Raw genomic sequence first — 25,213 nt, forward strand, 5'->3', positions numbered from 1 at the left:
ATGATGTTTTGTTATGTTTTATTTTACCCTCTTAAAATAAAAAAATGTACTACCTTAGATATTTATACTAAGTAATAATATGCATGCATGTATGCATTAATACAAAAATATATTTACATACTCTATGACTTGTTTATAGTGTTTTAACCCACATTGTTCTCACATGAAGCCTGTAGTATATTTATTCTTTCCCCCTGTTATTTATAAAGAAATGGAGGAAAGAAAAAACAAAGGCTCATAGGTATGAGAGTAGAGACTCAAGGTCAGATCTTCTTGAGGTGGTGTGGTGTGGTCATACACTGTTTGCCTCTGTGGCATTTAAAATTACCCTTAAGTTTTTGAACACAGGCTGTCATGGATTAACATATTCTTTTTTTTAAACTTTTTTTTTAATCTTTTTATTGGTACTAAGGATCAAACTCATGACCGCCTGCTTGCAAGGCAGGTGCTTATGTCGCTGAGCTAAATCCCCAGCCCCCAGTTAGCATCTTCTTAAAGTCAGAAATCATTTTTCATCCCAGTGATGCAATGGAACATACTAAGACTTTAGTTTTCCTGAATGAGGCCTGATATTCACATAATTGCTTGAAATGAAGATCATGACCATTACGTGGGAGCCTAATCACTGCTGCTGTTTTAGGATGAAGAAATAAGATTAATATTTTGTAATATGTGAAAAAGTTATCACTAAAGGAAAGGAGTGTGACTATGGTTCCTCCACTTAAATCTTTGGCTAGTAAAGCAATATATCTAGTGTATTTGTACCAGAGGACAGACTGTGACAGGAGCATTTACCAGGAAATATACCATTTGAATGGTGGCTCACAAGAATTATCTTTACAAAATCATAGATGAACTTACTGCTAGTGTTTATTCTTAATGAAAATATAATTTATTTTATGTTACTTTATTGTCTGTTTCTGATCTCTTTTAATACCAAATTCACTGTTACTTACTCTCTCAGATTTCAATTGCTTATTTCACTATTTTAGTCACAATTTCTTGTTCAGTCAGATAATTAAGGTGTCACTCTGTGGTTTTCATGTTTAATATATTTTCAGCAGTTAACATTCACAAAGTTAGACAGGTTCTAAGTAAATAATTGAATGAATACTCCTAGCATTTTTATTTAGTACAAATTTATTGTACCAAAACAAGTGTGTCAACTGCAGTCACCATTGTGAATCAAAATTAAATATTATATTTCTTTTTCATAGATATTAGAGGATTTCTTATTAAAAATTCTAATTAGAAACACTATAGTTCTGTAATAAATCCCCTTAGTTGGTAATGGTATCTGATAAAATTATTGTCAGATATTTATACCTATCACTGACTAGGTATCACAAATCCATATATGACAATCTTATATCTACTAAAATTAAAACATGTCCTCAAATACATCGCATTATTTATATAATTCAGTCTTCCCAATAATTCAGTAAGGTAAAAAAAAAAAAAAAAAAACATAACCCTGCTTCACAAGTAAAGGAAACTGAGTCTCAGAATTTTGTGAACCTGTTCCAATTATCAATTACATAACGGAAGAGTCTGAAATATGGCTCTGGCACGTTTGACTCCAAAACTACAGAGGAAAAAGGAAATCTATTTTAAAAGCATCTGAAGTTGAGAAGAATGCTTGTGTTTTCATTAGACTTAGGAGACTAGTTTCCAGCTAATTTATTATATAATAAGTAAACTTAATGTTCTGCATGTGCTGTGTGTAGTCATTTACTTTTCATTTCATCAGGACAACATCAGGCTTCGGTCAAGCCCGTCATTTTCGAGTCTTCATTATCAGGATGCTGGAAATTACGTTTGTGAAACTGCCCTGCAAGAGGTTGAAGGACTAAAGAAAAGAGACTCGCTGACTCTTATTGTAGAAGGTAGTAAAAGACCTTTGCGCCAATTCAAGCTTTTCCTTAAAAATTTGATACCTGTTCCTTTTAATGATCGTACTTTACTCTCATATTTTAATTGTAATATTTCAGGAAAACCTCAAATCAAAATGACAAAGAAAACTGATCCCAGTGGACTGTCTAAAACAATAATCTGCCACGTGGAAGGTTTCCCAAAGCCAGCGATACAGTGGACAATTACTGGCAGTGGAAGCGTCATAAACCAAGCAAGTATTTATCTCCTTGATGCATGCTGCACTTGGTCCAGTACGGAATTTTAGTTAGATGCAAACAGTGTAAGCTGTTTTGTTACCACATGAAATTTGCAGCTCACCCTCTGAGACAGTACTTGCTAACTTCTTAATTTGCATAAAAGGAGAATATGGGTCACAGAGAAATTTAAATCTCAGGGCCACAGAGACTAGAGGAAGCCTTACATGGTGGTCAGACTCTGTTTTTAAAAGAATTCAAATCATTAATTCCTGAAACTTGAGTGATTAAAAAAGTAAGCTATATACTTTTCTGAATTATAAACTGACACACCTGAGTATAAGTAGCCTCCATTACTTTGCTTATTTGTGTATGTTAAGGGAGTTTTCTTCTTTAAACTGGGCCCTGGAAGGTAACAAGAAGTACAACTCCAGCTTGTGACATATGGTATCATTTGCCTGTGTGAGAGCTAGGGCAAAATAAAACAAGAAACGTACAGCCTCTAGGTTGTGCCCTCTGGACAAGAGAGCATAAACCTAACCTTAATCTTTGTAGCCTTTGTGGGATATCTGAGTAATAGGAAAGGCCTAAGAATGTATGAACACTACTGATAATTTTCTCTGAATACTATCTTTGACTGCCCCCAAGATAAAATCTGTCCCGTCACTATGGGATGTGGGTTCAGAAATGTGACCCCATTAAATCGCCAGTCTCCTTGGATTACCACCATGCTTGTTACTTCCATTTTGTCTACAGAAGTATTCGTGCCTCCTCATCTTAGTAGAATCAGTTAGGATTCTTTAAGACCACCCAGATGCAATTTGATTCTTTGAATCTCCTGTCCTACCTTCTTCCCAGGTTTGGACCCACTTAAAATTTGAGAAGACTGTTATAAAACAAACTGCTGCACTTTCACTTAAAAATAATAATCCCCACTTTGTTTCTGTCTTGGGAAGTTGAGCCACTGGTTCAATTCATGTGATACAATTTTTGCAGAGCAAGGTAGATTTTGGGCATTTACATATATAGTTGCCTGAGTACAGGTGTAAAAACGCCCAAAAGGAGTGGTCACACTTGAAGCAAATAGCTTGGGATTTGGTTAGGTATAGGGGAGACACATGTGAGAGGCCCCGCCAGGGGAGGGAGGACAGAGAAGCAAGCCATCGCTTATGCCTGTGGAAATGCAGTTTTTCTTGATTCACAATAAAGGCCTAAATTTCTAACAATGTTCAGTCCTGTTTTTAGCATCAAACACTGCAAGAGTAGGAAAGGTTTCTTTTTGCTTCTATTCGTTTTGTTCCCTAGTTCAATCAAGTGACAAGTACAGCGGAGAAGAATCTTTAGGTAATGCAGGTGTAGAAATAGAAAAAACTGCACAAAATAAATACCTGATGGTATTCCAGTCCTGTCCTCAAGGCACTTAAAGGTAGTTAAAAAGAGAACAAACAGGGAACAAAATAGGACATGATGTGAACAAAATGACCGAGAAAAGAGTGCAAGTGCCTGTGTCCTTAATCATGTTGGGCTTAATAATCAAACCCTGGGGATGAGTATAAAGTGGATAGCTCCTTACACTAGAAGGAATTAAAAACAATGATTGCTCTCATTCACAACTTAAAAAACTAAAATGTATCCAACAGTCCATTTTTAGCTAAATTCTCTCTATTCTGCACAGCAAACTTTAGGGGAAAACTGTTATTCATGATGAACATTCATATGCTCTAAAATTATCTAAGATAAGGGAATTAATCCCTGCAGTGAAAAGCAGTGACCAAATCCACAAACAATTAAATTTAAAAGCATGCTGAATGAACACCAGTAAGTAGATAACTACTTTAAAAACTAATGTCACCTTGTCAAAGCTATGCATCCATTGAAAAAGAAAAGTGATGATTATAATTCACAATGAAGAAATCAACAGAGATCTCACTGTGGCTTCACTAAATGTTTCCTGCCTGCTGTGGCATTAGCAGTGGGCTTTGTCCATATCATACATGTACACTGGATGCAGACAGCCCTGCGAGGCACAATGTTTGCACCTGTCCTCCTCCGCCGCCGCTGCTCTTTTCCTGGCTTTGCAAACACTGTTCCATTCTAAACTCACCTTCCTTCTTTCCTTCCAGACAGAGGAGTCTCCGTATATCAATGGCAGGTATTATAGTAAAATTATCATTTCCCCTGAGGAGAATGTTACCTTAACTTGCACAGCAGAAAACCAGCTGGAAAGAACAGTAAACTCCTTGAATGTGTCTGCTAGTGAGTATTTCATTTCTGGCATTAAAAAGTAAGAAAATTTGAAGTTATTCTTCATTAGTTTAAAATCTTCAATTCCATCTTCCTGTACTGCATTATGGTAAGTTTTATTTATTTATTTTGCATTTGGTATCATCACCATAAGATTTTCTTTCTTTTTTTCTTGGTTTTCATTCTTACAGTATTCTTGTCTTAACAGTTAAATCATTTCATGTTTTATGGGTTAGAGACTTTGTCCTATACAGGAATATTTCCCAAGAGCAACAGAAAGTAAAAAATGAGTTGTTCTTATTTAATCCATCTTTTGGTTTAGGGTAGAAATAATTCAAAAATTACCTTTGAACTTTTTGTAGAAATTTTAAATTTGATAAGTTTTTATCTTATTTTGCATTCCATTTCTTTGTGGTATTTATCATCACCTTATGTAGAAATACCACAAGCTTAATGTAATTCAGTAAATAGTAACAGAACTAATATCAGAATTCATAAAACCTAGTCTCAATAATTGTTTTTCATATCAGATTTGAGTCATAACCCAAATCAGATAAGAGAAATTATCTCAGAGAAATGGAAAAATCTGTCAGTGCTGAAATCAGGATAATACACAAATAGCAATATTAGATTTTTCTAAAAACAATTATGACATAATGCGAAATTGTCCGCTGTCTTCTATTCTGTTATTATTCCCACTGTATGACAACTTTAAGTGAGGAATGGCCTACAGTGAGATTCAGTTTTGGACAGGATCTTAACTGATCTGCCCAATTTTATTCTCCTGTCAGTTGGAATCCTGCGTGTGACACTAACAGATGATGGAGATAATAGCTAGGAATTAGTGGGAGCTAGCAGAAAATAATTGCATACAGATAATGGTCCCTAACAGATTATGACTTGAATATAAAGGCCTGAGGAGGAGAAAAGGCCTGGGCCGGAGAAAAGATCTAAACAAATTTAATTCTAAGATAGGGACATTGGCTTCTCAGAATGCAATTCCACTAGTATTGATTTGAAAGGGATCCTCTCCTTCCTTCCTGAACACAAGTCACTTTTTTTCCCTCTAACTCATCAAATGAGCTGCTTCAGTTTTCTAAACCATGAATTGGTTTCTTTGATCGACACACAATTATTTTCAAATACAGCGAACACCTCTGTGATTCTGTAGTATGTCTGAGGAGGGCCCTGGGAGCCTGCATTTTACCAGTCAATGTAGGCAGGCCCGTGTTCTCTGGGAAATAGTTTTACAGTTGGATATTGTGTCAGTGTTTACTAAAGTAACAGATACAACACAAGATATATAAATACCTAAGAGTTTACAAGATTGGCTTACAGTGGCCGCCCAGTCAGGTGAGGAGGAGTGCAGAGGGTGTCTGCACCCTGGAGACTAAAGGATTGAGTCCGAGGTCTGAAGCTCACTGCTGTGTCCATGCAAGTCCTTGTCAGGAGGCCTGTGGGTCTGTGACAGAAGCTGAAGAGTCTGTGGCAGAAGCTGAAGGATCTGCACCAGAAGCCAAAGAGACTCCTCTAGAAGTCAGAAGGTGATATTTAAGGTGAAGCTGAAGGCTGCAGCTCCCTGAAGAAATAGAAGCAGATCCTTATTTCCTTTTTTATGCCATCCAGGCAATGAGGAGCTGCCCCAGGGGGCCTTCCACATCCTAGGGTGTGGCACCGCTGAGCCAGTTTAGTTAAGCTTCTCTTTTCTCAAATTGACACAATCAACCAACCATCACAAATACTGTAGTTGGATATAGTTGAATAAACCCCCACAGAAACAGCCATGATTCTAAATTTGACCAGAGCATGGCATTGTCAGAATTATCTGGAGGAGTTTGGCAAAAATCACATACAGTATATGCTTCTTAATCTCTAGGGCATCCCCAGTTTTGAAATCATCTCTGGTGGTAAGTCCTTGACACTAGAGGATAATAATTCTGCTGTGTGGAGCTTGGGAAATTCAAAAAAAGTAGAAATGCAACATTGTAGATTTCCCTGTCACCAATATGTTTTTCCTAAGAAAGAACTTGAAAAGATAGTAGATAGTGAATAATTCAAATGGATTTCAGATTAGCTGTACAGCTTTTCAGTTGTGAAATTTGCCATGGTAGATTAATAACTTGTATTTTAACTGCTCTCCTTTACTTAAGACTAATTTCTTTGTAGAGAAGTTCATGCTCTATTAAGTATTATATTTTTTACCCTGAGCTGTAGAATAGACATTTTTATCTGATTGTTATTACATCATACTATAATGGTAAAGGTGACTTTCATATATCAACAAATTTTGTACTTAATTTCATATTAACATTTTTCATTTCAGTAAGTATTCCAGAACACGATGAGGCAGACGAGATAAGTGGTAGGTACTATGCTGCCCACTTCCTTCCTTGACTGTCAGCTCCAAATTTATGAAGTGTCCTCATATAAGTAATTTTTTAGCAGTCCACAATTTTGACTTGAATTAAAATTCAAAATGAGACAAGATAGTAAGAATGCTAAAATTTTATACTTTAAAATCACAAGTTTGCATGTAAATCATAATAGTGAGCCACAGCCATTCTTAATATGAAGTAGTAACTAGACTATCTTTTTCAAAAAAAAAAAAAAAAAACCCTTAGCACTGTCTGTAATTGCATGGACTTTTCTTCTTTGTTGTAGATGAGAACAGAGAGAAGGTGAATGACCAGGCGAAGCTAATTGTGGGAATCGTCGTTGGTCTCCTCCTCGCTGCCCTTGTAGCTGGTATTGTCTACTGGTTGTACATGAAGAAATCAAAGTAAGTTGTAGAAGAAAGATCACTGTGCATTGACTGTCGCTGGCAGAAAACACAAGCACTATAATCTGAATCCAGCTGTACGTACAATTCCTATAACATCCCCTAAATCAGGTTAGGGTTAGGGTTAGCCTTATTTCGCCTCAGTTCCCAGTGACAACGTTGCTACTGTGAGGGACGTGGCCTTGTTTTTACCTGTGTCCCCTTGTTTTTGTTGGTGAATATTCTGAACTCAATTATTTATTCTTCAAACATACATTGAGCTCTTGTGTTCTCATAGCACATCTGTGAATTAGATACACTAGTGTTAGTCTACTTTACATTTTTAAAATCTAAGAAAATAGTAAAACAACTTTCTTAAGGTTAAAAGATTGTGAGGAACAGAATTGATAGTAATTTAAGGGGATTTTTTTAAAGGTCAAGTATTCTAAATTTTTTGTTGAAGTGGGTGAGCATTTATTAAAAGAAGCTAAGATAATGCAGAGACTGCCAAGTGTCTTTGCAGTGACAAATCTACAAATCTAACCAGAATGAAACTGTTGATGAGGTGGAGGATCTGGTTTTTTTGGAGCTCACTATTCTAGTTAGTTGACTGTACCCCATATAAGAATCTAAGAGGAAAAAGTTATTAGTTTTGCTTTAGTTTTTAAAAATTGATTAACAAAATACTAAGACTCCTTTAAACTATTTAGGTGTTAGATAAGCCATATAGATATTAGGTAAAAATGATTAGAAATAAAAAATATCACACATACTATGAACCATAAAAATTATCTAATAGCCAGGGATATAGCAGCACAACCCCTGCCTGGCAAGCGCAAGGTCATTAAGTTTGATCCCCAGAACCCCCCCCCCAAAATATCATCTAATAGCGTAAAATGAAAATCTAATTTAACCATGATGATTCTTAGTGTTTACATGGTTTATATTTACATGGTTTATATTCCTTCTCAACCTCAATTCTGATACGATTGAACAAGGATATAGTTCCAGCATATGTGTTTTTAAAAGTTCTATTGGTGATTGTGTGGCTTACTCCTGGTTTTACACATGAATTTTCTTAAAAATGAAGTAATTAATTTTCACAGTGGGATATACACGTGTATATGACTTTACCATAATTTTATATATTTATGGCTGATAGAATCTCTCGAACGTTTTAAAACTACCAAAAAGAAAGCAGACTCAAATCTGAGTACACAGTCTCAAAGATAACAATTCCAATGAAGCAGTGTTTAAATGGAGCCAACACCTAAGGGAAGCAATAGCTCAGAATTTAAATAGAAACGTACATTGAGCTCTTGTGTTCTCATAGCACATCTGTGAATTAGATACACTAGTGTTAGTCTACTTTACATTTTTAAAATCTAAGAAAATAGTAAAACAACTTTCTTAAGGTTAAAAGATTGTGAGGAACAGAATTGATAGTAATTTAAGGGGATGCTATTTTAGAATTCTTGTGTTCATTTACTAGGGCTCATTTTCTCTCTGACAATGCTTTACTTTTTTCCTTCTATTATAAGGCAAAAAGGTAGACAGTTCTGTAGTGCGGCCACTGATGTACAGGACGTCCATTCCCACAAGGGGGCGTAGTCACACTTGACCTCCGTGCTTCAGTCTTCAGTGTTTAACAGTTCTCTCCAATACCTATTGCATTAGGGGCCTCCAGAGAATCACACATGAGATGTATAGGTGCGCGCACATACATAAAAATTTAACATAAGGAAATGCCTCTCACATTATGGAGACAGGAGAGTCTCAAGCTCTTCAGGAAAGCTGATGTGTGATTCCAGTCTATGTCCATAGTATAAATCATATCTGAAATCCAGCAGGAGTCTTGGGAGAACCAGTGTTTCAATCTGAATCTACAGATTAGAAAAACAAATTAGTAAAAAACCCTCCAGATCGAGTGGTGAGGCAGGAAAAGTTCTCTTCTTGCTAAACCTTTTCATCTTTTTCCAACTAACTGTTGATTGAATGGGCCCACTGCCAAAAGGCAAGGAGGTGTGTCTACCTATTCAAATGTTTGTCTTACCCGAAATACCTAAATAGACATAACAAGAACAGTGCTTGGCCACATATCTGGGTACCACATGTCCCATTCAAGTTGGCATAAAATTAACCGTTCATTATATCTGGTAACACGTGTTCTTGTTCTCAATATACATGTAAGCCTACAAATATAACCATGTAAGACTTTATTCTTGGTGTTAATTGAAAATTTAGATGGCTGCCCCCAGTGATGGCAAATGATACAGACCCACAGTGGCATGAGTGCCAAGGTTTGCCCCCACTGACTTCCACGTTTAAGTGAAAGAAAATGCAAATAGTTGTCAAGAGGAATTGTATACCTATAGAAATTCTCCCTTTCTGTGTACAAATTTCTTGAATCATACCCTCTTTTTATAATCCATGATAAGCCACAAATCTAATAGCTTGAACTCTAAGATATTTTCATTTTACTAGAGTTTGTAATACTTTCCAAAATCATTTAGCTTCTAAAAAAATTAAAAATATAAAATTTCTCTGTATACTGAAAAATCAGCTCAAAATATTGTGGTCTTCTGCACAATAGCCAAATGAATGTCAGTGGAGCACCTCCAGCATCTTAATCATAATATCCAAATGGACAGTATCTCATCATTTGTCCTTTTTTGAATAAGATAAGTATATTTGTATATGTTTGTGTGAGCACATGTGTGTTACTTCATTAGTTATTACCATATGGTGACCCAAATTGCAATTACGGGTAAGTAAATATTGGACACTTACCTTCATAAAGTCATTAGGTTAAGGCTCCAAGCATTTCCATTTGATTTTCTCATTAAGTGTAACTTTTGCCATCTGCTATAAGCACCAATCTAAATGACTGTGATTTAATTGAAAAGTTCACCCGAAATATGATAGTGTCAACATTCTTGGTGATCAAAGTAATAAATTACAGTTCTTATCCCAAGCACCAAAGAGTTTTCATTAAAAATATGTAGACTACTTCACTTTTGCTGTGTGCTTTGCACTCCTGATTAGTTGTTCTTTGCCTTTATTCTCTGAAATAAGCTGTCATTTTTGTAGTATGAGTTACTGTTCTTAGCCCTGTACGCCACTTGGTCAGAGTAAGTACAAATCCAATGTATGAGTTTTCAAGATGAAAATATCTGCGGCCACGTTATGAAACAGCTAGCGAAGCAGTGAAATTTTAGCAACACTTAGGGAAAGTTCTTCCCTTTGGTAATTTTTAAAGTTATTGAGAAATGAGAAACAATTTTTTACTCCCAAATACTGTGTAAAAATAGATTTGTTAACAGACGTAGTGACACTCAGCTAGAGTGCACTCCATTCCACAGCTGGGCGATCTATACATTTCAGAGGAGAACTCAGCAATTCTGTTCTGTGATAAGGTACATTCATCAAAGAACGAGGACTCATGACTTTTGTTGCTTTAATCTGTGTAAACTGTCAGAGCTTTTTAAAGCTAGAGAAAGTTTTGATAGTGATCAGATACACTAATTATTTCCCATGTCTGTTGGATGTTAACTGACAGTGTCACACAAAACACATTCATTGTCTGAGTTTAGTCTAGTGTATAAATAGGTAGAAGAGCACAAGGGAATGAGAGATTATTCAGTGATTATTTTTTCTGTTTTTTCTTTCTATTTCTATTTATTCTCTCCTATAAGCATCATTTTCAGCTCTTAAAAATCTAAATGTTTCTCTTTGAGATACAAATCCTCACTACCTAATTTGTATAAGAACTAATGAAAAATTAAGAGCTCAGAATAAAGGGAAAATTAAAAGGCAACATGATGTAGCAATGAACTTCTTCAGTTTATTTAAATCATAATTTTCACATTGATTGTGCTGAAGAGACATTTAAATCCGTGTTTGTTATCACTCACCCGGGATCAAGCATAAATCAGACATGTATGATCTGGCAAAACGCATTGTGTGAGCTTTGGAAACTTACCAACAGATTTACCTTTATAAATTTAGAGCAGAGTAGTGGTTTCATGAAGATTATTGTGTAATTTAAAGACAATTCAGAAGTCTAAAAATCACAAATATCATAAAAGAATTTTGCTTCATATACTGCTATATTATTCCAGTAACCTTCCAGGAAAAATTAGCTGAAGAGTTAACAAGGACTTCCTATAACATTGAAACCGCAGGAAAGTTTATTTTCAGCCTTTGCAAAACCCTTATCAGTGTATCTAGGGCAGGATCTTGCAAAAAGGTTGATTTTATTAGAAGTTTATCTTTGAGTCAATATTTTAAAATCAAATTAATGTCCTCATGGAGCGGGGAGGAACTCCTCAATGAAAAATTGGAAGATATTGCTTGAGGACCATGTATAGCAAATTTTTAATCATGTATCACTACATGAGCATCATTTTTTTCTTTTTCTTTCATTTTCCTTGAGTACTTTTGCTGAAATTTTCAATAAGACAGTTGCAGTTAATGTCATTTCATAGCTTCTATATATCAGGATTAACCTGCCCGGGCTGTCATTAGTCTTTCATCCAAATTTTATTTATTTTCAAATACATTTTTCTGTCTTACTAGAACTTCTTAGGACTTAAAATTTCAGCTCTGAATTTGATTATTTGCTGCCATTTAATATAATATTATAGTCCTAGGAAGGCTTATGATCATAGACAGGGCTGGGGTAGTCTCCCCACTTGTATTAGAACAGGCTAATCCATGAAGTTTTAGCTTCTTTCTTTCTCTGTATTCACAGTCTGTCAGGCAGCTAGCAGAGGGAAGGAAAGAAAATGATTCATTATTCTATCAAACTATAAATAATAGAGGGGAAATAGGATAATGTGCAAGCACCAGGTTCCTTGTGGTTAAGGACAGGATCATTGCCCTCTAAAAGGGGAGGGTCATCCATGGCCTGTGTGGTCCTACTGCATGTGACCTGAGAGGTTTCAGAGATAAGAAAGAGTTTTTATCAAAATATAATGTTTTTATTTTTAAAAACTACTTTTACGTACCATTTTGAAGGTAAAGGGGAAAAAAAAAATGTTTCCTGCCTGCCTGCCCTGCACTAGGCTATTTTCTGCCCCAGAATTTTGTTTTGTTTGTCCACCTTTTTGCTTTGTTTTTTTGTTTGTTTGTTTGCTTTTTGAGGCAGGGTCTTCCTATATACTTCAGGCTGGCCTTGCAATTTCAATTTTCCTCCTGCCCAGCCTCCCAAGGACTGGTATTACAGGTGTACATCACCATGGCTGTCTTACCCAATGTAATGCATTTTAGTAAAACATCAACTCATGATATAGCATGTGTGCGGGCCATTTACATGTACATTCAGTGTTACTTTCATTTTGATCACTGAATCTTATACCTAATGAGCCAGTCTTTTACCCCATACTCATTATTTGCTAAGATAGAAAAGCTATTTTCTGATATTTACTGACGATATCTGGTTTTTACTTAGTATGCGATTTCATTGTGAAAGTTTGAAAATTCTAAGGATATGAAACTACAGGTTGTGGTAGTAAGGCCATCTACTTACTCTCCATTTCTTTCTTCAAATTGAGAAATTGTTAACCATTGTCAGCCGGGATTAGACTCCCCTCCCCACACCAAGCTTTTAAATTAGGCCCAAGAGAAGACTCATTTTACAAACACATATAACCAGAGCAAAGGAAAAATAACAGTCTTGAACACAACCACAATTACCTGCACAGATGTCGATGGCCAGTCTGCCGAGAGTGTGAACTCCAGCTGTCGGAGGGCGTGATATAAATGGAGCAATCAGCCCTGAGACTAGAAAAATGTAAGGATTCCTTGTACACTCTTAGCAGATTTCTTTGTTATCCACATTGCTGTTTTAGAAAAAGCTAAAATCATGAGCTTTGTTATGTGTGAATTTTTAAGCAGTTTTTTTTATTTTGTTTTCCAAATATAAAATTCTCCTATAATTTTGTCCTGTTTTTTAAATGATACCGCCCAAGGTTTTGATACATGGGCTGTGCCTAGCAGTCTTGCTATTTCTAACTTTTCCTGCCTTTTCCATCCCCGATATTTTAATAATTTAACAATAATTTATTATTATAATAAAGGCATCCTCTGTGAGTGCCATCAGTGGAGTCCCAAAATAACTCACAATAGCAATATATTTGGAAAATTTCATGTGAAAAAATTTTTAAATCTTCTGAGAAGTTATTTGAAAGCAATACTAGCGCTTCAGAGACATTTCACTTATGGAAGTAACACAGGATGAGAAACTGAAACTCACATTTAATTCCTGCTGCTACCAGGTAGGACCAAAACATAAGGTGAATATAAATTCAGAGTTCATTAAGGTAAAAGACACACTGCCATGAATCTCCTGTAAAATATTCCCGAGCCCTCGCACACACATTCCATTTTCTCGCCACTTTCTAAAGCAATTCTGGCAGCTCTCTTTCGTGAGTATCTCCAGTTTTAGTGTCTTGCCTGCCCCAGTGTCCTGTATTAATTCAAAATGTGTAACTTTCACGGCTGTTTTGACATGAGAGAAAATTCAGAAGTTGCATAGTGCCAGGTCCAGCAAAGTAGATTAGGTCGATGAGAACACACCATGATGGTTTACAAACCACCCTTGCCACTGAATAGACTTGGCAGCTTTCAATATGTTTTTCATCGAACCTTTTAAGCATGAACCCTTCACATGTGACACAATGGGGAGGTGGCCCAGGGAGGGATCACAGTAAGTATGTGAAAATGATCAAAATATAGTGTATGCACTTTTTAAAAAGTTTAAAAAAAAAAAAACTTGAAAGAGGACTTTCAGAACTACTTCAGAAAGTGGCAGCAAGGGTAAGTGTGTCTGAAGTGGAGTGTTTGGAAGGTACTGTGTATTAATGGCATTGTATATTCTGCAGCAATCATTTTTACATTCAAATGTCATTGGATATTTTGATCACCCCTCACATGTGGCCTTGGGCAGCAGGCTGCTGCTCAGTTTGAGTCCTTGTGTCCTGCCCAGTGCTTTCTCATATTCTATCACATTTATCCTGGCACCAGCCCTACAGGAAGGTCCTGCCATTTGCCCTACTCACAGGTAAAAAGGCATGTTTAAGAGGAGGGACCTGTCCAGGGTCTTGCTGTTCAGACCTGACGCACAAGATGCAAACCCCTGTCTCCGCCTCATGCATTAGAGCAGTGAAGATGAACCTCTTAGAGCTTCTGGGTGATACAAACAGCCCGCTGCAGCATGCGTGCCATGGCCACGCCACCACCGCACTGCTAGGAATTCTTTCCACAGTAATTTATGGTTCTGTGATTCAGATCTTCACTGATATTTAAAGTTACTAAAAAGAGACACTGTTGAAGAAAATTTAAGATAAGTAGCCATCATAATCCATATTTAACTCACTTATAAGTGCTTTTTAAATGCCTTTGTTCTTCACATCAATTTAACCAAAATCATTTTACTAAACAGAATGATTTGGATCATCTAGCAGTTATTGATGAACTCCAACGCTATATGGTTCTTTTAGATCTCTAAAATTTTCCACAATCAAAAATCACTGGATAGTGGAGAGTAGGGTAGAAGGCGGGGGAGGATAAAATGGAAATAAAGCTTTGCAAATAATTTCTATTTTTGTTCTTAAATTTGCTGGTGCTTTTCTCTGCCACTTCCAATTCGATGTTAAACACATTTTGTGAATTGTCTTAGGATGAATGCTTAGTCCTGACATAAAGGCTTTTCTCAGTTTTTCAAGGGTCGTCATACAAAGGCTGATGTGCTTCCCTAGGACTTCTGATTTGATAAAATTCAACACAGAGGATTTTAAGTCCTCCAGCCCAAATAACTTTCTGTTGGGCTCTTTGAAAATTCTCCATGCATGTGGGGCTTAGGGAATATCTAAAGAAATGATTGTACTTTGTACAAACATGCAGAGAAGTGCCTTTCTCCTTTCTATGAATCTCTACCCAGCTCCAGCTTTTGTTCTACCTAGCACACACCTTCCAAACTGGGAAACATGCTCAGCAGAAAGGCCGTGCGAAAATTTCCTTGAGTCTCTAATTTATCTTTGTCATTCTTAAGTACAATCATATACCATTTTGTATTTTTATGGGCTTAGGATTACTATAAATGTAAGGTGTAGTAAAGTATATTGTTTGATTTTTAATCATTCCTAGAGCTAGAACTCACACCACACTGTATTTCAGAACTGTAAGATCATTTATGTACTCAGCCTAAAAATGACTTCCTTTGTACCGCATGCCAGATTGAAAAAGAAATCAAAAAGCAAGATTATAATTCACAAGATAAAAGCTTCCTTGACTTACTACATTGCTGATTTACTTATTTTTATTTTGTTTTCTAGTATTTACCTTCAGAATGTTGAAGTTTTTATCAGTTATTTTCTTGTTGGTCCCAATTAAGATTTTCATTTTAGAGGCAAACAGTGAGGGCTGATGGCATGAATTTGAGAGAAAAAAAAGACTAAAGGAGAAAGAAAGAGATATGGAAAATAAGAAATAGATATAAACAAATGGGAACAATAGAGAAAAACTAGGAGGGATGAGAGAAAGGAAGAAAGAAGAAAAACAGGTCTGAGGATTGTCTTTTATTGCCACAATATCAATGATTTATAAAATCGTAATTAGAATATATAGTTAGTATAATAATGAAAGTGTGTTTTTGCATAAATTTTATGCAGTGTTCTCTGACAAGTTTGGAATAAGCCAGTGCTAAAGTTGTGTCATTTCACTTGACTGTTCTATCTGACCTCTCTGGAAAAAAGCAGCTGGGTTTTATGGGCTTCATACTGATGAGCACTAATATTATAAGGAACAGGAGAAGGGAATACATGCAAATTATAATAAAGTAGGTTAGTTCAAGTTAGTAAAATATTTGTGGATTCCTTTTTATTTTGTGGGTAAAATATAAATTTTAAAAACTGCACTCGCTCCAAAGGAGATTTTGGTGAAATGAAAGACGCTAAACAGGTTTACCATGTTTCGATGCTTTAGTGGGCTGATAGCTCTGAGAACCCAGCCAACATGCTGAAGGCTGTATTTTTCTGTATTTTAGGACAAAAAAAAAAAAAAAAAGTATACAAGCAGAAGCTTCATCAGAATTGGGGAAATTTCCCTCACACTGTTTTGGGGGAGGGTTACATAATGCACAATAACTTTATGTGAATCCTCTACCATGCATTTATACCTAATATAAGCAAAATTAAAAGTGATTGGATATGCAAAGAGAAACAAAATACAGTCAATAACAAGGGAGAATAGGTAGACAACAGAGCAGATGAATGGATATGTGGCTATTGTAGTTAACAGATGAAATTAGAATTAAATACACTAAAGGAAGTACAGGATGATCAAAAGAGATGAATAGAAAATTTAAATGAATGTAAAAGATTTTAAAATCAAATTGACATTTTAAAACTGAAAAATATAACACACTTACTTTTTTGTTTTTGTTTTTGTTTTTGTCTTTTTCGTTTTTATCAGTACCAGGGATCGAACTCACAACTGCCTGCTTGCAAGGCAGGCGCTTATGCCGCTGAGCTAAATCCCCAGCCCCAACACACTTAGTTTTTAATGGGTGAATTTAACAGTAGGTCAGGCTCTACAGAGCACAAGGGAAGTAAATTACAATATAGATCAATATAGAAAACACCCAGTAACTACCACAGAATATAATGGTCTGCCGCAACTGTTTTCTTTTTTTTTTTTTTTTTTTTTTTTAATTTTATTTAAGGAGAAAAGAAAAAAAAACAGTGAAAGGGTACAAGTTATACAGATTTACAGAAAAAAAAATGAACAGTAGGAAATCACTAGTTAATGGATTACATATTGTCATCTTAGAAATAATTGTTCAAGTCACAAAATTAAAGCTTGTAGAGTGGACATTCCAACAATGATACTGCAAACAGTTCTGTTCAATGATCCAATAAAACTCTGTGATATCATTTTCTATCTTATACACTTAAATATACATGCAGTTATATAGTTTAGAGCACTTTCTTTTCCTCTCTTTTGTACAGTGACTATTACACATTTTGGGTTTCATTGCTCCCACGGTTCTTATTGCTTTTTTGGAAGAGAGTAAAACCAAATGTGACATAACAGAACAGAATCGGTCAAGTCAAAAGGGTGGACATAATAGATAATATAAAAACATAATACAAGGTGATCAACAATGGTTACCATAATGCCTCCCGCTATCTCTAATAGAATTGCCTATATGATTAGTTATAATACAATTGAACAAAACAGTAAAGAACAAAACCAAAACATTGGAGACATTGTAGGTCTTCAAAAGTAGATAAAAGTCAACGAGAATGGGCGTTATAATGAATCTCATTATCTTCACAGCTGATGCCTAAACTTTCGAACCTAATACTATCCAGCAAAACAGAATAGGGGAACATCAGTCAAAAACAAGATGGTGAGAGTAATACAGGGCTTCAAATCGAGATAATAGAAAGTCAAAGTGGGTTACTATAATATATCCTGCTATTTTTTTTCCCTTTAATTAAACGGATAAAAATAAAAAAGTAAATAATGGAGTGGAGATTGAGATAAGAGAGGGCATAACAGCGAAACAGCGCAGATCAAAACATAACCATTTAAGCAGAATAGTGTTTCACCACCAGATAATTCTGACCCAAAAGTAGTTACCATATTGACTCTTTCCTTGAAATCCTTGAGTACAACTTCGTATACTGTAGCATTAAGTATATCAAAACAATGTAAAACCATTTAAGAGAATGACAGCATTACAGAGTATTTAGAATCGACTAACAGAAAATGAACAATGGTTTCTGTATAATCTCCTTGTCTTTAAAAGGTTTTTGCTTATACTATCGTACATAATAAAATCCAATAAGATACAACCTATTTAGACCATTGGAGAGAGAAGAACAAAGACTAGATGAGACTTCAAAACAAGATGTTACTAAATCAGTATTACCTATTAAGATGTCATTTTCTCCAAAATAGCTGTTCCTATCATTCAATCTTCTCTGTCTCGTTTCTGTTGAGCTCTTTTTCTGTCAGTAGCTGTCAGTTTGTCTTCTTCATTTTGTTCTCTGCTCCATTCATTGTGGCCTCCCCACCACTATTTCTGGGTTCTTTGTATTTTTCTTTTTTTAGAATATCCTGCAATACTTTCTGTAGAGTTGAATTGGTGGTTGCAAATTCCCCCAGTTCCTCTTTATCCTGGAAGCACCTCGTTTTTCCATCAATTTCCAGGGACAGTTGTGCAGGATATCTCAATCTTGGCTGGAGATTATTATCTTTCAAAGCTTGAATTATTTCCCCCCACGTTCTTCGTGATTTGATGGTTTGTGCAGAGAAATCTGCTGTAATTCTGATGGGTGTTCACTTGTAAGTGGTCTGTTTCTTGTCTCTGACAGCTTTTAATATTCTGTTCTTGTATTGAATTTCTGCAATTTTTATTATTATATGCCTGGGTGTTTCTCTGTTTGGGTTGTAGGTGGCTGGGGTCCTGTATACCTCATACATCTGAGTATCTTTACCTTTTGCTAAATTAGGAAAATTCTCCTGGATTATTTCTGTGAGTAGCTTTTGTAGTTCACTTGTTTGTGTCCCTACTTCTTCTTTTATGTTCTTAATCCTTAAGTTATGGATCCTCTTATCATCTTCTTGTCTTTGTATTATTGCTGTTTGTTTCTTTGTTATTTTTAAGAAGTTTTTCATTTCATTCTCCCATATTACAAGTCTGCCCTCCAGTTCAGATAGTCTGTCCTTAGTTTCTTTCAAGCTGTTATGCCAGTCTTGGATAGACTTCTTAGTTTCTTGGTAGTCCCTTTGAACCTGCTTCAGGTACTCTATGCTTTCTCTGTTTTCTCCATCAAACAATTCTCCCCTCTTTTTCTGTTCTTCCATTCCACCATCTGTTTTTTCCTGGGTGGTGCTTAGCATTTCTCTAACTATTCTGCATACTTCTAGCTTCAGGTCGTCGATAACTTCATTCCTGAATTGGTCTATGAGGCTCTCTATATGGCGCTTTATGTCTATTGGTGCGGTGTCCGCTATTGCCTGTTTCTCAGAATTGGGGGCTGAGGAGCCCTTCTTGTTGCTGCCTCTTCCCATATCCTCCGTTCCTTATATATGCAAGCTTACATAGGAGACCCAGCTTCTCTCCCTGTCAGCCACAGCCTGATCGAATTGCTCCGGTTAGGTGTTCCCACCCACTGCAGCACACCAGGAAGTTGCAGATCAGGCAGCCTATGCGTCGCTCCTCCCGGCCACCGTCAGGCTCTGGGATCTGGGTTGGGACAGCCTACCGGGTCCGCCGGCAGCATCACGCAGGCCAGGCACTTTTCACCAATCCCGTCCGAGAGGGGAATGTGTGGCTGGAGTTGCCACCACGCCCTGCTCCCGCAGGACTGCCCCGGCCCAGAAAGTCCTCCGCTGGAGTCAAACTGTGGTAGAGTGTCAGTTTCTCTCACTCACCTCACCACAAGTCAGTGTACGCCTCCCTGCCCATCCTGTTTTCAACTCCGTTCGCAGACTCCCGTTCTCAGAGCTTCCGCGCGTCTCTCCCCTTGCCGAGCTGATGTAGAGGCAGCCAGCTGCAGCGGCGGGAAACCCAAATCGCGGCTTCCAATGGCGTGGGGTCCAGCCTCCGCACCAAGGCTTTTCTGTTCCTGTTTTAGCACCAGGACTGCATTCCAAGTTGGTTTCTCTCAGCCCAGTTCGTTCCTGAGTCAGCAGAGCGTATCTCCACCGGCTTATGTCTCCTTAGTCCGCACCATTCCTGACTTCTGAACCAAGCCTTTCAGAGAGCCTCTGTAGTATCTGCTATCTGTCCGCCATGTTCTCCCGGAACCGCCGCAACTGTTTTCTAAGCTCGGTTCTGGTTGTACATGCAAGAAGCTTTTTTGAAAATTCAGTAAATAACTGTGTATATACATCTACCCACATGCACATATATGTTTGTATTTATACATATATACATTTTTATGTACCCACATGTACATACGTATACAGTATATAGAATTCTTTTGTTTTCTATCTATATCTGAAAAAATATACATGAAAACAAAGTTATTTTCCTGAAGTGTACAATTTTAGTACAAGACTAAAAATATTTATGTGATAATACACATAACTCAGTGTTTCATTTGCATTCCAACATTTCTGTCTCATCAAATATTACCATGTATTAGGTGAGTTGGTCACATTGGCAGATTTGAGGTTGCTTTTCTAACACAGAATGAAGATAGAGGTTATAGTTTAAATTAATTTAAGCATTTTAAAATCACAAATTAAATTCAACTTGTGCTTGTTATAATGAATATTCTCATTTGAACAAGCCACATGTTGTCACCTTATATTGATATGTCTCATATCTATTTCAATACTTTTTTCAATAAAGTTGTAACTTTTAGAAAATGAGTAAAGTATTTCTATAAAGCGTGGAGATACTTGCAGTGGAAAATGATATGCTCCACCCCATTTTATTGATTTGCTAAAACAACCTATCAGCATAGACACAGAACATTGGTTCACCTGGGATACATGATGGGGAAGGTCAGATGAGAAAAACCTTAATGAAATTCCTTCAGAGCATTTTTGCAGGAAGTGTTTTCCGAGAATGAAAATCTTGACTATCTATTGGTAATAGCTACTTCTCTGAGAGTAGGGAAACAATCCAGCTGAAACCATGACTTTGAAATTAGTTTGTGCGGACTGGTTCTGAAAGTCATTTAGTATTTTCTCTTATTGTGTATTAACACAATCTTTCCACGCCGGTGTTTCCTGGAATGTATTCTGTCAGCCAGAGCTCACAGCTGTGGATTTGGTAGCTCTTTGCAGCAGGCTACAAAACATTGCCTTCTTAAGACACTCATTACTTTGAGCTTTAAAATGTTTAATTCATGTTTCAGTGGGATGTTGATCTAATTGTTTTCTAGGACTGCCTCAAAGCATGTAAACAAGGACCTGGGTAATATAGAGGAAAACAAAAAGTTAGAAGAAAACAATCACAAAACAGAAGCCTAAGAGAGAAACAGGTTTTGCTGTCCAGGTAAGTAGGCTGGATGACATTCACAGATACAATTCCCAGGAAAATGTGGAACCTCTTTGGAAATGAAAGGGAGCACCCTGGACATTCAGGTGCTTTATAATTACAACTTCCAAACAGGAGGGGAGCTCAGACAGTGCTCTCAAAACAATGCAATTTCTCGTCTCTTTTGTTCCCCAAAATAACATTGTCTTCTGAATAATAATAATAATTTTTGAGATTTTAGCATCCATTTTTAGTTTGGTTTTATAATCCCAAATATTTTACTGAGTATGAAGAAATGAAAAAAAATGTATATTACACCAATGTGTAGTAACAGTGTGTGCCAGATACCAATGTATCTGGCTTCAATCAGAATAGACTATTTTTTTCAGTCGCCCTTTTTAAATTTTTTTCTTTTAAATTTGAGTCAAAGTCTCATGAACTTCCTGTTTTATAACTCAAACTTACATTCTTCCTGCCTCAGCCTCCCTCAGTGCTGAGACTTCAAATTTACTTTTAAAAACAATCAGGATAGTTTAAAAATAAAATCTAAGACTGCAGTATAAGTTACTGTATTTACACTACCACCTACCAAGTCATTTTAGAGAACAGGTTGACAAACTAGTGCATACGTGTACATATACTTTTACAGGCAGTATATGCATATCTGTATGTATATATATATGACCAAGAATATATGAATGTTTAAGTTCTTAAAAATTTATCATAGTAAAAGATACATTGCCAGTAATCACTCTCAAAACACTCCTTTTTTTTCGAACATGTGTACCCTATCTTTCTTGCCACTTTCTGAAGCCATTTTGGAAGTCGTTTTTTGTATCTTTGACATGTGTGACCAAAAATACCTAGAATGCTGCTGCTACTTTTACTGTAATAAATTTTTAAAAATTTAAACATTCACTGTATATTTTGATCTCCCATATAGGCATATAGGCAGATATCTATGTATGCATGTAAATATGTATAATCTGGGCAAATGTTGCATAGATTATGTATATTTATATGTAATAGTTATATTTGTGTGATTTTTAAAAAGACAATCCCCAAAATTTATATGATTCTGTGGCCTTGCCAATTGCAATTTGAGCTTGTGTGTGTGTGTGTGTGTGTGTGTGCGCGCGTGTGTGTGTTCCCTTAGCCAGTCACACAGAAGAGCTATTTGGAGTAATTACTTTGTTTGTCCTTGAGAATAACTTGTTACTGTAGCTTAGCAATAGGATAGAAAAAAACCCTGACAACTACTTTAAACCTTGAATGCCTTATAAATAAGCCACAAGTCACAATTTAAGTGGCTTGTCCAAGTTAATTTCACAGTGCTAATGGGGGACATGGCAAAGAATTATGTTTGGAAGGATACACTCAGGAAAGAAAAATAGAATAATCAAAGCAAAGCCTTTTAAATCTCAGAATCAAGATCTTAAACTGAGTCCCAAAAACACATGTCAGAATTAAATGTTTTCTCCTGTTCTGTGTCCCATTGGTGGCCAAATATTTAGCTTTCTCATATTTTTCCCCATCACTCTAGAATTTTTTCCTTAGCCCTTTGTAGATGTATACTTTACCGCTGTTTTCATCAAAATTGTGTTGAGCAATTTCTCAAAAAAAAAAAAAAACTTAAAAATAAGTCCCATGAACAGAATATGATTTGAAAGGAGGTACATATTTTATAATCTGAAGAAAAATGGATTGAAGTATTTTCCAAAGCATTTATAATCTTCATGTGATCTAACCAATAGTTTAAAAAATCCTCACAACAGTTCCAACAAACTATTTGCACATGTGCTATAGTAAGGGCTGAGGTTATGGCAGGGTTCAGGGGTGTACTAGCAGATTCCTCCCACGAAGTAAGACCTATCACTTTTTGTACAAAGCATCTATTGATAGTGGAAAATGATTGTGGTGGTAACTTACCTAAATTACATTTTTTTCATCATTTCACAGAAAAAAAAAACTATATAAACCAATCGAAGCATGAACGTGGATTGTATTTAAGATTAAACAAAGACATTGACAGCAATTCCTGGTTCAAGTATTAAACAGTTCATTCTACCAAGCTGTCACAGAATTGTAGAGAATTATCTCAAGTAAAACAGTGAAGCAAAATTTTAAGAAATAACAAGTTTGGCAGCCATGATATTAGGTCATATGTTGTGTTTGGTTTGAATTTTTTTTCTGTAAATGTCTGCACTGAGGATTTCTTTTTGGTTTGCCTTTTATGTAAATTTTTTACGTAGCTATTTTTATACACTGTAAGCTTTGTTCTGGGTGTTGCTGTTAATCTGATGTATAATGTAATGTTTTTATTTCAATTGTTTATATGGATAATCTGAGCAGGTACATGTCTGATTCTGATTGCTATCAGTAATGCCCCACACTTTCTCACAAGCACCTAAAACCCAAAGGTAGCAGCTTGTGAAGATTAGGACACACTCATTGCCCTATTTAAAGCCTGATTTTTATCACAAATTAGAGAGAGACAGTCAGATTTCTGAGCAGCACCTGAGCTGATTCTGAGAGTGTGCGACCAGCTGATTCCTAACAAATCCAGATACATATGGACACAGATGCATGATATTCCTGTGCTCCCAAACTGAGAATTTGCCTTTTCTGAAAAAGATAACAGAAAATTTGGGTAGCACTTACCTTTAGATACCTGCTAATACATTACTTTTTGTGTGAACAGACAAAACAAACCCATGTGTGAGAGATAGTTTGAAAAAATCATGCGTAACATTTCCATTTTTCACAGATCACAATGTAAATCATTGTAATTAAAAATTGGTGTTAAATCCTTTGGGTTATCCACTGCCTTAAAATTATACCTATTTCCTTTTAAAAAAGGATATCAGTCAGAATTGGAGATTTTTAACAGTGGTCATTATCAAAGCTGTGTTATTTTCCACAGAATATAGAATATATATTTTTTTCGTGTGTGTTTTTGTTAACTACGCTACAGATATTGAATGCACCTTGAGATAATTTAGTGTTTTTAACTGGTACATAATTTATCAAGCAGTACATAAAAGTGTAATAATAAAATGTCTATGTATCTTTAGTTACATTCAAATTTGTAACTTTATAAACATGTTTTATGCCTGAGGAATTTTTAAGGTGGTAGTATAAACGGAAACTTTTTGAAGTAGACTGGATATGGACCAGTAGCTCCTTGTGACTAGACTTTTAAACTTTGCTCTTTCAGGCAGATGCCTAGTTTCTGGGAGAATACTGCACAGCCATTTTTGTCCCAGAAATTACATAACTTTCACTGAAAAAAAAATGAACATTAAATTTGCAGATACAGAACTATGTTCTTTGAAAGGAAAACTGACGTTTGTTTTGTAGACTTCATCGAATAAAAATGTTGACGGCAATGAAAAATTAATTGAAGATTAAAGCTAGAGGGACATTAGGAATAATGTTTTGCCATTTCTGCATTATTTGAAAACACGTGTTATTGTACATTTGTAAACCATTTATTGTCTGAGCAATAGTGACTCAGTTTAACAAAAGCTTCCTGTAGTGCATTGGTATGAATTAAATACATAAAATATTCTATTAGATGTAATGTTGTATAAAACATGGAAAAAAGAAAATATATTATTTTCTAAATGCCTCTAAACTTTGATTTATTGAAGTTTTATTTGGCAGAAAAAAATTGAATCTTGGTCAATATTGAAACCAAAGTAAAAGGGAAGAACCAAAGTTCCTTGTTTTGCACGGCGAAGCCATTCTGTTATCTCTGTAAATACTATGATCTATTTTTTTTCTCTTTAGAATTTTGTTAAAGAAATTCTAAAATTTTTAAACACCTGCTTTCCACAGTAAACCATGAACACTAATGTGAAATTAGGTTACTTCCATATTAATATTATTTTGTTTTCTTTTGTGTGGGAGATCAAAGGTTGAAAGTTTACTCCTAAGGTATGCTTGGAGAAACAAGCAACAGGACGAAAGAGAGACAGGGTTATGCTGCAGTGATGAATTTGCTTCCATTTACAATGGTTAAGTCCAAAACCAGTTGTCAGAATCTAGGAAGAAATCCAGAGCTTTGGACCAAGAGCAGAAAATTGGCCAGGAAAA

The 25,213-nt window shown here is 35.9% G+C and overlaps 1 protein-coding gene across 2 annotated transcripts in view; it reads left to right on the forward strand.

Moving 5' to 3' along the window:
* Alcam (activated leukocyte cell adhesion molecule) overlaps positions 1-21,133 on the forward strand; it is a 178,603-nt gene extending 157,470 nt beyond the window's left edge. Inside the window, exons 10-15 of one of the 2 annotated variants that reach the window (XM_063224890.1) lie at positions 1,751-1,886; positions 1,992-2,129; positions 4,236-4,364; positions 6,676-6,714; positions 7,014-7,131; positions 21,021-21,133. In XM_063224890.1, coding sequence (XP_063080960.1) covers positions 1,751-1,886; positions 1,992-2,129; positions 4,236-4,364; positions 6,676-6,714; positions 7,014-7,131; positions 21,021-21,108 — 648 coding nt within the window. In that variant the 3' untranslated portion in view covers positions 21,109-21,133. The remainder of the gene's footprint in view (positions 1-1,750; positions 1,887-1,991; positions 2,130-4,235; positions 4,365-6,675; positions 6,715-7,013; positions 7,132-21,020) is intronic. The other variant, XM_063224891.1, reaches the window with a different exon arrangement.
* Positions 21,134-25,213: the final 4,080 nt, after the last annotated feature.

Source organism: Cavia porcellus, unplaced genomic scaffold (genome assembly GCF_034190915.1).
Source record: "Cavia porcellus strain 051 isolate PalLab524CR breed Dunkin Hartley unplaced genomic scaffold, mCavPor4.1 scaffold_15, whole genome shotgun sequence".
Lineage (NCBI taxonomy): Eukaryota > Metazoa > Chordata > Mammalia > Rodentia > Caviidae > Cavia > Cavia porcellus.